General features: G+C 38.8%; 1 protein-coding gene across 2 annotated transcripts in view; it reads right to left on the reverse strand.

The window, feature by feature from the left end:
• The window catches only part of GALNT1 (polypeptide N-acetylgalactosaminyltransferase 1), a 199,436-nt gene that overhangs the window by 23,665 nt on the left and 160,751 nt on the right, over nt 1-15,020 (reverse strand). For both annotated transcript variants that reach the window (XM_065890586.1, XM_065890587.1), the window contains 3 exons: nt 11,608-11,774; nt 6,016-6,223; nt 1,230-1,400 (listed from right to left, as the gene is read on the reverse strand). In XM_065890586.1, the coding sequence (XP_065746658.1) occupies nt 1,230-1,400; nt 6,016-6,223; nt 11,608-11,774 (546 nt within the window). The remainder of the gene's footprint in view (nt 1-1,229; nt 1,401-6,015; nt 6,224-11,607; nt 11,775-15,020) is intronic.

The raw sequence follows: 15,020 nt of genomic DNA on the forward strand, positions 1-15,020 counted from the left end.
GCAGCATTTGCTTTTCCAGTAGAAATAGTTGTTTCCACAAAGAAGTTAGGACTTACTTTGATTTTAGAAGAGAAAAAAGAATGAGAAAGTCTAATATCTTAGGAGTCAAAGGAAATAAATAGGCTGACACCCTGCATTATCATTTAGTGCAGGGGTTTCTTGACCTAGGTTTGGGGATCTCTCTAAATTTCCTAGACTTGTATGTAAACCCTTCTGTCTGCACATGTGCATCCCTGCCTCCCACCCCCAGTCCCACTTTAGAGAAGACTCAAAGCTTTTATCAGATTTTTCAAAGAAGTCAATCATGTATGGAATGTTTAGTGACCCCTGGTTTAGACGGTGATTTGAACTGTCACCAAAAGAGTGGAAAAGTCCCTTTACTAGGAAAGGACTCGGGCTGGCTAGGGAGAAAGAACATAGAATTAGTGAAACCTCTCTTCAACTTTGTCAGAACTGGACTTAATTCAAAGGAAGACAGATCTGGGAAGCCTTCTCCTCTCCTGGAGAGGAGAAGGCTAAAAAGCCTGGTGCTGCAGGAACTCTCAATTACTACAGAAGCAGCAGGCTGACGCAACTGGAATCCTCGGATGGCTCAGAAGGCTCAAGGTCTCTATCTAAAGGTCCTGAATAGCATGAAGGTTTTTATCCCTTTCTGAAAAAAATCTATATAAGACCAAATATAGAACAAAAGAAAAAGCAGAAATGCATTAATGGAAATCCTTTTTTATACTTTTGTCAATTCTAGTTATTTTTATATTTGAAACAAGCTTTTTCTAACCTTATCAGATGGTACATGTCTGAATTTAAAATCTTACATTTTACATTTTATTACCCAGTTTTAGGTATTATTTTCACATATTGGCACTTACAATTAATTAAGGGATGGTTTAAGTTAAATATTATTATCCCTAACAACTGAATTAAAGCATAAATTATAGATTTGCAAAACACTGTTCATATGGGAATGAAAACATATGCATGTCACTATCATTTCTCATAGGCACTAGATTTATAGAAATGAAAAATTCAAATTTTATTAATTCATCAGAGAAAAAAAATCCCTCTTTGAAATAATGATATACATGAAAGATGGCTCTTAACTACATATATGGTGCACAAATCCTTCATGTCTTTCAAAATACACATATAATCCTTCTAATATGATCCCCAATGCTTCACAATCCCCTGCCAATAACACATTAGGGAAAATGTTTTGACAAATCAATTACCTCACAGGAAGAGTTCGATCACCTTTCCTTCTGTCCATTTCTCTTTGGGGAACAGGATACCAGCGAAAATTGAGCTTCCAGTTGAATCCACCATAGGTCATGTCAGAACCTGCCATGTACTCAAAAGTATCATCACTGATCACATCAATGATAGGACAGACCACTGTCTTCCTAAAATCATAAAAGCAAATTAAAAATCTTTTAAGACCTTCTTTTTTGAGGGCTATGGTAACAACTGCATAACAAGTGTATACTAGGTGTTTTTAAAATAAAAATACATTCTATTATGTTAAGGACAATGGTGAAAAAATTCCCTGCTATATCCTACCAAGCTAGCATCATAATTATTTATCACATTTATTTATAACTTATTGAAAATAACCTTCCATCCCTCTTCCATTCATACTTTTATATATTTGCCACATGTAAAAGTACTTCAAATATTTCTACAGTATTCAAAAATAACTTTTAATGACTATATATTTAATAATTCTAATGACTACATATTTAATAATTTTAAGCTAACAATTTTCTTAATAAATGACTTCTGGACATTTGTATTTCTTATATATTTTTGCTATTAAGATACTAAGTGACCATGTTCATATATACAATATTTCACTTTTGCTTTAAGAGTGAACTTCCAGGAGTGAGATAAGCAAATTAAAGAACTTTTTGTGGCACTACTCATAACTTCTCTCCAAAAGTGTTATATGTATATACAGGTTCCTTATAATACTATCAACTTTGGATGCTATTTTCTTGCAATTTTGTTACTATAATAATGTTACACAGTATCTCTGGATTTAAAAAAATTATCTTTTCTAATGATTAGAAAGAGTATTTTTCCTGCAGTTTGTATTTCTTCATACAAATTGTCTGAACACGCACTCTGAAACATTCTTCTTTTGGTAGTGTGATTTTTATAAACTTGAAAAAACACATATGCCCACAGCCCCTTCTAAGAAACAGTGCCCTCTGCTCAGAGCCCTTTGGAGCCACATTTTAGAGTATGTGATATCCTCCCCATCTGACTGGTGTCTTATTTGAGAAATCTTTCCTTACTCCCAAATCATATTCTCCCATATTATCTTCAAAAAGAATTATATTTTTGCCTTTCATGTTTATCTTTAATCCTTATGAAACTGATTTTGGGTATTACATGCAGTAAGTATCCAATTTAGTTTATTTTCCTTATGGATGACCAATTGTTCTAGCACTATTTATCTAACGGTCTTTTTTTTTTCTGCTGCTGTAATCATAAGTGCCTGCTCTGTCATAAATCAAGTTTTCATAGAAACATGGAGTGGCTCTGTTTCACTAGTCTATTTGTGAACTCCTACATCAATACGTCACTGCCACAATTAAAATAGCTTTAAAATAAGTCTTGATGTCTAGTAGGGCAGGCCCAGTTGTACTTGACTCCTCTTTTTCGGGGTATTTTAGCTATTTTTTAAAATGTGTATTTCCAGATAAATGTTAGAATCAGCCAGCTTCTCCAAGAAAATTCTGTTGAGATTTTCAATTAGAAACACATTGACTTTATATAAATCAATGTGGAGAGAAATGACATTTTTGTATTGACTTTTCTATCCATGAACATTATCCTTCTCTCCGCTCAGATTATTTTCCAATGAATTTCAACAGTTTTCTATTTCATGCATCATTTGTTAAACATATTCCTAATTATAGCCTATGATTTCCATTGCTATTATAAATGGTATCATTTCTTTTCTTCTTTTTACATTATATTTTCTAACTCTTCCTGCTGGTATGGAGAAGGCAACTGACTTTTCTATGGTGATCTTATGTTTGGCTACACTGCTAAATTCTTATTATTTCTACTACTTACAGTTTACTTTTCTTCGTAAAAAAAAAATCATTTGCAATTGACAGCACTTGCTTTTTTCCTTTCCAATTCTTATACCCTTTATTTCTTATATTATTGCAAAATATAAGGCTTCTAATAATACTGAGTAACAGTAATAATTCAGGGCATTCTTATCTTGTGCAATATCTTCCCAAAAAATACTTTCTGCATTTCTCTATTGATATGATGTTTGCTAGTTAAGGGTGTGTGTGTAGCTAAATTAAATTAGTTTAGCATCTTAAATTAGTAAATTTACATTCTATAATAGTTTACTAAGTATTTCTAATCATAAATCAATGTTCATTTTAATCACAAATGAACACTTTTTTCTGTATCTACTAAAGTGATTAGAATTTTAATGACAGGGTTTTTTTTTGTTTTTGTTTTTGCAGTACGCGGGCCTCTCACTGTTGTGGTCTCTCCCGTTGCAGAGCACAGGCTCTGGACATGCAGGCTCAGCAGCCACGGCTCATGGGCCCAGCCGTTCCACGGCATGTGGGATCCTCCCGGACTGGGACACGAACCCGCGTCCCCTGCATCGGCAGGCGGACTCTCAACCACTGCGCCACCAGGGAAGCCCTAATGACAGGGTTTTAATCACAGTTTCAGAAATACGTTAGTAGGGTATATTATGTGAATTGGTTTTGTAATATTACACTAACCAAGCAGTGATGATATGTTACATATATTGATATGCTTTACTTATATATATAAATATATATATGTTGATATGATATTAATAAATCTCAGTTGGATTCAGTTTGCTGGTGCTGTGAGATTTTCGTATTAGCATTTGTGAGTGGGTTTGAGTAATTTTCCACATCTGTTCTGGTTTCATATCAAGGTTATACTAGTCTCATAAAAAGAGCTGAATTGGTACCCCTTTTCTGTGTTCTGCTTACAAATTCTTAGGGGAGATCCGTTTCCCCTCCTCCACCCCATACCAAGGTTGAAACGGCCAAGTTGTCTTTGGTGTGGTGGGATTCATTTCTCATTCTAACACAGAAGTACAGACATCAGGAGCCTAGCTTTATACAGGTGTTTGCTATTCGTCTAACCACTGTAGGCGGGGCCCAGGCCTTGGCTCCCATCCTCCCATCTGTTTGTCTTTCAAGGCAGAAGCTCAGTGTCCCCTAAGTTCAGCAGAAACCCTACAAGTGAAAGCTGGCTTTAGTGCCCAGACTACTTTACTTGTTTACACTTTGTTCTGAGATCTGCAGAATTTCTTACTCTGCTGCCAACTTGGTGATGCACTTAAAAATGTTTCTGGGGGACTTCCCTGGTGGTCCAGTGGTAAAGAATCCACCTTACAATGCAGGGGACACAGGTTTGAACCCTGGTCAGGGAACTAAGACCCCACATGCTGCAGGGCACCTAAGCCCACACACCACACATACTGAGCTCTCGCGCCTCTACTAGAGAGACTGTGTGCCGCAAACTACAGAGCGCACGTGCTCTGGAGCCCATGCGCCACAACTGCAGAGAGAAAAACCCGCATGCCACAACTAGAGAGAAGCCCATGCGCTGCAATGAAAAATCCTGCGTGCCTCAATGAAGATCCTGCGTGCTGCAACTAAGACCCGACGCAGCCAAAAATAAATGAAATAAATAAATAAATAATAAATCTTTTTTTAAAAATGTGTTTTGAATTTATCCAGCACTTAGCTTTTTCAGTTGGAAACATTATTCAGGATACCTAATCTACCACACAGCCCAACTGGAAGTTGTTGTGGTTGTTATTTCAGCCAATTTCCCTTTCATATATCTGTCATCACCTCACATTGCTTTCTCTCCATGGGTCCAGGCTCCTGCTTCATAATGGTTACACATTGTCTTTACGCAAGCAAACACTTCCTAAATCAGTCATCTGTTACATATAGAAAACAATTTACAGAAATATCCTATTTCTTCTTCAGGCAGTGTTCTTCTTCCTAAAGCTACTGTATCTTCTCATTGCCCAGGCAATTCATCTTTGAAAGGGGAGAGATGGGGACTTCCTTGGCGGTCCAGTGGTTAAGATTCCACGCTCCTAATGCAGGGGGCATAGGTTCGATCCCGGGTCAGGGAACTAAGATCCCACATGCCGGGTGGCGCGGCCAAAAATAAACTGGGCGTGGGGGGGGGGGCGGGCAGAGATGTAGGTCCAGCATTTGCTTATAAACAGAATAGATGCAATGACTTTGGCTCCCACTATGCTCTACGTGACTAGTAAAAGTTTACCCTGCTGAAATCTAAACCTTAATGTTGACACAGACAGCCTCTGGTTCAAACTTCAATGACAAGCAGAAATTCAACTAACATAGGTCTTGCAGACTGAAGTTAGGTTGTCTCATATCTAGGAGCTAAGGCCAAGCCCAGCAGTAGGTAATTCTTTGAAAATTGTGCAACATGAAAGACTACAACCATGAGCTTGCACTGCTCCCAATATTCTACCTGTATTATCCAAGATTACAGTCCTTTTCCATATATAATCAAGCATTTCAGGAGACAATGTGTATCTCCCCACCCCCTTCTACCTTGTGCTATAGGCTAAGAGATACAGTCCCAGTAAGGATGCAGACAGAGAGGAGATGACCTGCTCGCGCCCCAGTGTCGGCCTTAGAGAGCAGGGACAAGTAAAGGGCTTTATCCTACCTTCCCTGAGATTCGTGTCTATCTGTTCTGCTCCCATTTAGTGAAGAGAGCATATAGTATATGTCCTAACATGTTTCCTAATCCATCCTCATTAACAAGACAGTCTGCAAACATTCCTTCCAGACTTTAGAACGTGGTCTTATTCATATTTGGTTTAGAGTACTCTGCATGGGCATTTTAAAGGAAAATATTTTTATATTTATTTAAAAACATGGAATTTTGCAACTTACCACAGTTTAGGACAAACGCACTGAAAACAATTTATACACTCCAGAAAATTACCTGTCATGTTTGATCCTGGCTAAGAGAGGCTCCAGCCACCCCACTGTACATTCACAGTGAGCATCTAAAAAGGTGATCACTTGGCCTTTAGACACTGCAGCTCCTTTTAACCTAGCTCTGATCAATCCAGAACGTTGCTCCATTCGAATTACGTGAACTGGTACTTTTAATTTTTTCACATAACTCTCTAGAGGTCTTTTCAAAAAGTCTGAAAATTAATAAAACAAATTTTTAAAAATAACATGAAAAAACTGCGAGCTGGCATTATCCAGATGGAAGGCAATTTTGGTTTGCAATATTCATTCAACACATACCTACTGAGCACTTTCAGTGCGGCTCCCTGACTCACAAACCCATTTCACTTAGGAAGCCTTTTTATTTCCTGAGAGAATGTACCAGAACTGCCTCTCCTTTGTTACACGAGGAATTAGGGGAGAGCCTCTGAGCTCAGGCTCAGTCAAAGGCACGTTACCCACACTTCTCTAAGCAGCTCTCCGTCAGGCTCAATTCTCCTTTTCTCTAATCATGCTTAAGGATCAGGAACAGAAAGAAGGTAGTGCAAGAGAATTAAATCCAGACCTCAATAGAGAGAAAGAATACAATACGCAATAGCTGTTAGAGTTCGGAAAATTGTGGGGTTTCTTCAAAGGCAGAAACAAATTGTCTTATAGTTTATCACAGTCTCTGACTATGTAGTTCTTTTTCAGGAGGTGGGAAATGAGGTCAAGCTAGATGAGAATGGTGGACTGGAGCTACAAGACCAAACAGAACCCTTACCAGACAGGTCGGTCTAAGCAAAAAAGGTTTCCAGAGGGAAGGGCAATTGAAGAGGAAAAGAGAAAGGGAGAGTGAATGGGTGATGAAATCAGCAGTTATCCTAGAGAGATCAGATAGAGGTTATGCTCCTAAGCCAAGGATTTCCTGCCTCCAAAGTACATAATTGATTTTAAAAAAGCAGAAAAGGTTCCACTTCTTCAAACCAAAGACAGGAAACTTTTCAGATCAGGTTAGTTCATGGTGCTTATGCCAGAGAAGTGACAGATGGTGATCAAATGTCTTTCCAATTTGTCCCCATACCACAGGTACAAGGACAGTGTCTCTAGCGAAGGAAAAACTTAACATGAAGCTACTAGGACTCCTATGACTAGCTCTGTCCTGGGACCCCAGTAACAAAGGTCAGGGTGTTAAGTATTAAGGGGCTCTTTAAATACTAAACGTGGGAATCCAAAGGGCTCCCTACATAGCGGAGAGGGAAAGACAAATAGTAGTGGAATGGTTCTGGTCCATTGGAACTGGTTAAGACCTGACTGATTCAATAATGGAATAATCAGGACTATGAAAACTGTGAAAGAAAAAAAGGCCTCTGTGTCCCACTACACCAGAACACCAATCATTTCCATGTCTGCTAATACACTTCCTAAAATATCTGGGCTAAAAAGAAAATCTGAAAAATATGTGGAGAACTCCTATCTGATCACCATGATTTTATGAACCAAACCTTAGGGTCAGAAACATACATAACTTGATTCTGAGTAAAAAAAGGTGAGGGTAGTGCCAACCCCAATGAGAAACAACATTTTACCACTTTATGCCTATTTAGTACAATGCCAGGTTCTTTACATATTTTATTTCATTTAATCCTCATAACAATCTTATGAGATGTCATTAAACGTATTTTAGACATGAAACTCTAAGGCTCAGAATATTAAATGAACTGATCAAGATGACACAGCTTATTAAGAGGTAGATCCGAGATTCAAACCAGGTCTGCCTGACTTCAAAGCCCCTCTTTTCACCCACAGCAAGAAATCCTAGAAGGGAACGACCGAGAGAACAATTCAGGACTGTGGATTCACCCAACCTGATCCAAATTTAAATTGCTTTATGTCCAGAGTTTGACAGAACCTCATGTGGTAAGGTGTGAGATATATTCTAGTACCTCAGACCAGTCAAATTCGGCTGTGTCACACTGTGTCGCCCAGTAAGTCTTCCCCAAAATAGTAGACAGTTTAAAGTGCTTATTAAGAATCAAAGCAATCTAATCCCTGAATTCTGTATCTTTGAAAGTTATAATATTCTGTCCTGTCTACAACTAAAATGAAAAATCCATGATTCTCTGGTCTGGTAGTTGAAAAAAGTTGCTATTCAACAAATTTTCTTGGCATCCTTGTTTGATGTCTTTGTGGCTTTCAGGCAATATGGCGAAGAAATAGGGATCTTCCTAACACCTGATACAGAATTATGGACTCAGGGCTAGGTGGGGGATTAGGAACTATTTATTCAAACCTCATTTTATAAAAATGAAGCCATGGGGGGGTGTTAAGTGATTATGATTAGAAGGTACTATGTCATCTAAAAATAAGAGAGAATCTTATTAGAGTATCTTTACAGCTATTAGTCTATAAATGGATCCCTAGGCATCTCTGCATCAGGGAGTTGTGAGGCTGTCAGAGAGTGAATGTCAGGGAAAATTTCACTGCTCCTAGCAACATCTGAGAAATCTTAGCCAGAACTCTAAAGAGCAGTAGAAAGAGCAAAGAATTTAGAGTCTAATAAATCTGACTCCTAATCCCTACTTAAATAAGAACCTCTGTTTCCTTTTGTGTAAAATGAAAAAAACAATAGTCATCTCAGATTCAGAACACTATATCAATTCTAAATCTTAACGTAACCTTCTGAGATGACAACTGCATAACTTTGAACATGAACTAGGGATTCATCCAGACTCCATCTTCATTACAGACCCCTTAACAGTAAAGTTATGACAGGCATGACTACATAGCAGTTAAGAGGTTAAACCCTAGGTTTATGTGAAGTCTCATTTTGCTCAATCAATAAAATAGGGATAATTATAGCACCTACTTCATACTTAATAAATGGAGCTACTGACAACTCAGCAGGTTCACCGTGAAATCCAATACCCTGAGGCCATGAGCAGACTATGCACACTACACAACCTAGTTAGGAAGTCTGTGCAGACAAGGAGTAGAAATAAGGATCAACTGACTAGTAGATTATTCTTTCCTTCATTCACTGAATATATTCTGGACTGTCTACTGTGTGATAGGCACTGTGGACACAGAGGAGATAATGGTGAGCAAATAGTCCTGATGGAGTCACAGTGCCTGTCTGGGGGGCAGGGTTGGGGGAGACAGTCATTAAATAGACAAGTAAACAGGTTTATCTCTGGGGAGAGCTGTGGGAGTACAGAGTGTTCTGAGAGGTGCTCAGAGGGACATGACCCGGTCGCAGGAGGTCAGGAAAGCCTAAGTGCAACTTGATTCTGAGGAAACATACGAGCGGAACTAGGGGCTGGGGTGGGCAGGGAATGGTCTGAGATATGACTGGAGATGCAGGCAGAGACCAGGTCCTGCAGGCCTTAGAAGGAAGGCTTCTTTTTCTTTTAATTGAAGTATAGTTGATTTACAATGTTTCAGGTGTACAGCAACGTGATTCAGTTATATATACATATATTTTTTTTTCAGGTTCTTTTCCATTATAGGTTATTGCAGGATACTGACTATAGTTCCCTGTGCTATACAGTAGGTCCTCGTTTAGAGGAAAGGTTTTAATCAGAGAAGTGACACGGTCAGGTCCGCACGTTTAAAAGCTCCCTCTGCACGCAGCATGAACAGACAGGATGGGGTGAGAGTGTTTGTGGGGAGACTAATTAGCCTATTTCATCGGCCAGGTGAGAAATGACGGTGCCATGGCTGTGCCTCATGAATAGGAAAGAGCGGACTTAGAGAGCTGGCCCTGGTTCCTGGGCCCAAAGTTACCACCTAAACAAGAAAGTTAGATTAGATAATTCTCAATCTGGATAGCAAGACTGCAGTTATAACCACAAAAACACAATGCCCAGGGGTTCCCAAATATCAGAAGTGGTGACCCAGATGCCTGAGACTTTCCAGGCGGGAAGATACAGAAGAGCCAGGTCCCTGATCAGGGCTGTGGGGTGACGCTCAGGGTCCTGCTTAGTGACTAAGCCCGACGGGGCAGCGAGGCAGACACCTGCCCACACGTTTCCAATTACAGGTTTACAAAGGCTGGGGTGATTCAGAAGGGCCTACATGAGGGAGGTAAAAGAGAACCGGGATACGTGACTATCTTTGTCACTTCAGGCTGCAGACATGTTAAGTCTTGCTGGTTAGGCCACATCCTACAAAAACTTACTATTTCACAGCCTTCTCAGGCACTCAACAAAATAATGGAGAAAACAAAGGAGGGACTGGAAAAATAAATCATTTCATCTGAGGAAAAATATCTCTTCTTGAGGAACATTTAACAAATATCAACATATAAGTGAAAGTCACTTGCAGGATAGATGTCTGTATGAATCACTGCTAAAACCAACTTCAGCTAATTTTCTTAAAGAGGGATTAATTAACTCCTAGCTAACAATTATCCACGTGGGGTTTATACTTCTGTCAACAGTAATTATTTAAGTGTGGTATTCTTAATTTATAACAGCTCTCATCCATTTTGACATTAATTACATTATATATTATTATTAAATGTTTTATGTAATTATAAACTATCTCCTTGATTAGACTAAGGAAGTAAGCTACAAGGCCCTTGAAACAGCAGGGCTGTATCTTATTCTTCATTTGTACCTGGCAAAGTAAGAAGATTTAAATTGTTATCAATGAGTAAATTATTCCCAATAATTAAGATAGGAAATGATTAAATTCATCACGGATAAACGTATATATTTAGTGTGGGCACAGGGAGGAGAAGGTATAATACTTGACTAAACTATTTTACCAGATGCAATGAGAGATGGGTGAGAAAGTTGAAGATAATAACAAAAAAGGTTGAAAAGATGGGTCATGAAGTTTAAGGCTGCCTAAGCAAGGAAGGAAGAGCCGTCTTCCGTAGTTCCCTCCAAATTTTTCTCATGTGAGTATAGGAATATTGGGGGAAACACATGACACCAATGATGCTGAACAGCTGTGCTGTGAAAAAAAAGCCTGTGAAAAATTCTGAGATTCTTGGAAGAATGTCTGGGCAAGAGCCACTGTAGAGATTCATCATGAGATCAGAAACATATATACCACTTTTTCATAAGTTCCTTCGTCACCCTTTATGTACCTAGCTATAGATTATTCCTGAACTTAGGAATAGAGGAAATGGAAAACCTAAGAAGAATCTGGAGAACTAAGGCTCAGCCAGCTCAGGCTCTGTTTTGCTGTCAGGGATGCTTCCCACTGTACATGGAACTAAATCTCTCTATTCATGGCTCTCAGTCAGAGCCAATCTTTCTCCACTGACTCAGGGCTGCAGCTTCCCACAGAGAAAATCCTGACAAAATTACGTGGTTTTTTTTTCACTGTTCTGCATAAATTTTTATAGATTTCTTTTTAAAACAAGATTAAGATGTGACACAAACTAAATGCTAATTAAAGTAATATTTTAAGTTTCACAAGGGTGTAAATTTTTTGCATATGTGAAATGAGTCCAAACGTTATAAATAACTTTTAGGATAAATTAGAAGTTTGTATAAAATTATTAGGTTAAAATGATAGCAACTAGTTTTTTAACCATAATGACAAAAGGTGTAGCATATTATTGGCATTAAAATGTAAAATTTACCTCTTTCACTGGCATCATCTACTAGAACAATTTCTTCTAGCATGTGTCTTGGTGAGCGATTAATGACACTATGGACAGTTCGCAGAAGTGTGCTCCAAGCCTCATTATGGAAAACAATCACCACACTTGTTGTAGGAAGATTATCTGGATACATCTTTGTTTTACACCTAGAGACAAAGCAAATGCCTTTGTAAAACTGTTACAATAGCATAATCAAGTAAGGGGTAACAGAAGAATAAGACAGGTGGCTCTGGTGGTGCAACTCTCAGTACTTCATTTATTTAAGTTTTGGTTAATGTTGCATGTTTAATAAAATAGTACCTACTTAAAGTTATATGGTTAGATTAAAACTATTTTTAAAGATGTTAATTATATTCTTAAAATCAGACACCCCTCTCCTGACATGTTTTCTGCTGATTCGTTTTAATGGGTAATGTACTAAGGCTATATTAATCCCAAAGTGAACGTATCTCAAGAATCCCATTAGATAAAAAATCAGAACCACTACAGTCTAACAGTTTAATAATCTAAGTAAAGGATTACCTTCCACAAAGGAAGTAAACTAAAATTTACTGAGTATCTATTATGTACTGGTCACTGAAACTTCCTAATAGTTCTGTGGGGTATGTGAAGCCACATTTCACAGATGAGAAGCAGAGGATGGACCAAGGGAGGGAGCGGCAGGGCCTGACTGGGAGCTCCACAGTCTTGATGCTGCCCCCTCCACAATGAAATTTCCACATGCATCTTGTTTAGTACAGACTATCTTTAGAAATGTAACCATCAGAAAGACCAAACACACCCAAAATATCTGCACACAGAATCAATATACTAATTCTACATGGTCTCTTCTTTCAATCTTGTTAGCTAGATGAAACCGCTAGAAACAGACTAACCGAGGGCAACAACAGCACTAAGTAACCAGACATCAAGGCATCTGTTTTAGGACAAAACCTCTCCTAAAAACTGCATGTATTACTCTTTCTTAGGGACCCCCAAATTTTAAGAGTTGTCCCAGCCTCTATATCCACCTTTTTTTCTTGCTCTCGTAAACTCCTCAAACCTTGTGTGGTCTCTCCAATCTCGTCTATTATTACCTGTCAGTGGGAGTGGAGAAAGGAGGGAAGGGGGAAGAATTGAGAAAAAATACCAACAAAAGCCCTCTTCTGAAGCTGCCACTATAACCCTACTTACTAAACGTGGCACCCTAGGGCTGCTGATTGGCAGCTGGAAGAAAAGGAAAATAGAAGAGGAAAAAGATGGCAAGGTAAAATAAAGGGGTTGAAAGAAGGAGAAACAAAGGAGACTTCACTAGGGAGCCCCATCAGCACTGGTCCCTCCTCCCTCCCAGGAGAAAAGGGGAAACAAACAGCTTCCATTGTCCTTCTTCATTAAATCCCATTTCAGCCCCTCCCACCTCTTCACCATTCCCAAGACTCCCTTTCACAGCGCGTCTCCCTCTCCTCTCGCCAGTAACCTCACTGTCTATCCACCGACGCCTGAGACCACAGCCCCATGTCCACGTCACAGTCCACTCCCCGCTCACCCTGTGTCCACACCAAGATCCACACAGCCTGCCATCCTCTCTACAGTCCCCTGCCTCCAGGTCTGGGCTAGAGGTGAAGTCCAAAAGACTAGCTGCCTAGGCTATGGGAAGGAAAACTATGGGAAGGTTCTTGGCATTCCAAATAATACTATCTGAAAATAGTACCATTTTATTTATTATTATTATTTTCAGATAGTATTGATATAATAGCATTATATCAAATAGTCTTACTTTTGGACAGTAGTTATCAAAACTCTGTTATAAATGGTGGCCAAATTATAGATATCTCATTAGTACTATGCTTCAGGTACCCTGTAGGTGAGCAAGCCAAGACACTCATGTTTTCATGGGAAGGTGCATGCTGTATACCTGACCCACAGACTACTGCAGAGCAGGACTGCGAAGTCAGGAATAGCTTGTGTACGGGTAAGGGGCATTCAGAAAAAGACTTTCTAATATTATTTAACTGAAACATATTAAGTCATATGTAATCCTTTTTCACAAATTAATCCTACTTATTATTATAGGAGAATTGGGAAACAAAACAGTCATGGTGACTGTAAAGCTGCTAGCTTACTGAAACAACAAAGAGAACAAAATCAAGTGAGACACAGAGATGATCAGGCAAATTCGCCATGTACCAACAGTACTGCTAGCCATGTGCATGGCTAGGGAGCAGACAGGAAGATGACGGAAAACTCCTGAGATGGCAGGGTCTGCAGAAGAGGAGTGATAAGCCAGATTTATTACTAGGATGACATTAAAGAATTAAATTCTGAAGATGTATGGAAAGGAAGCAAGGCTATAGGAACACTGGAAATAAAGAAGACTAAAATGGAAATCATTCACAGCAGGATGGAAGAATCAGAAAGCAAAGCAAATTATTGGGACCCAGAAGAACAGATGACAAAAAGGAAAATAATTTCCTAAATCAAACAATTGAATTTAATCATTCAGAGAACATATAAATTCATAAATATTCTCTCAATGCAAAACAGAAAATATAGAGAAAATATGGGAAAATCTTCATAACTGATCTCAAACAGGTAAACACACACATACTCCCCTCTACCTGAGAAAGCCATAAAGCACTCGAGAAGACCAGAGATGCTTTCAGCATTCTAGCTAAGCTTCTCCCAGGGAGGGACCACCTGTCCTTGTGGGGCTGGAGGTGAGGGATCCCTTTGCGGGTAGGGAGCACAGAGCTGAGGATAAGCACAGGCAGTACTATGAAGCAGTTTTCTTCTACCCTGTCCCAACTGAGTCTTTCATCCTCAGGGATGAAAATTAGCCAGTGTAAGGTTGTGCTGCTTTAAAAGCAAACAAAACAAAGCAAAAACACCACACACAGATTTAACAACAGGATGTGGGTTAGGAAGAGAGGAAAAAGAAGAGTCTTAACTTTTTACTGAAATATAATATACATTCAAACAAGTTGACAACCATAAGTATACGGGTGAATGTGTTTCCACAAAGTGACTGCATCAAGGAGTCAGCACCCAGGTAAAGAAACAGACCATTATCAACACCCCAGAGGCTTCCTTTCTGCCCCTTCCCAAGGTAACCACTCCTCTGGACCTCTAACACTACAGATGATTTTTACCTCTTTCTTTAAATGCTTATTTAAAAGAAATAATATAGAGCAGTGGTTCTCAAACTTTTTGACTCAAAACCCCTTTACACATTTAAAAATTGAGGATCCCAAAGTTCTTCTGTCTATGGGTTATAGCTATTAATATTTACATTATAAATTAAAATAAAATTTTAAAATAAAGAATCCACAAGCACATATTACGTTAGCTATCAAAGAGATGATTTATCACTTTCATATAGTAACCCACTAAGAATTTATTGCCTCTTATCTCCA

The sequence above is a fragment of the Phocoena phocoena genome, chromosome 13 (assembly GCF_963924675.1).
Source record: "Phocoena phocoena chromosome 13, mPhoPho1.1, whole genome shotgun sequence".
Lineage (NCBI taxonomy): Eukaryota > Metazoa > Chordata > Mammalia > Artiodactyla > Phocoenidae > Phocoena > Phocoena phocoena.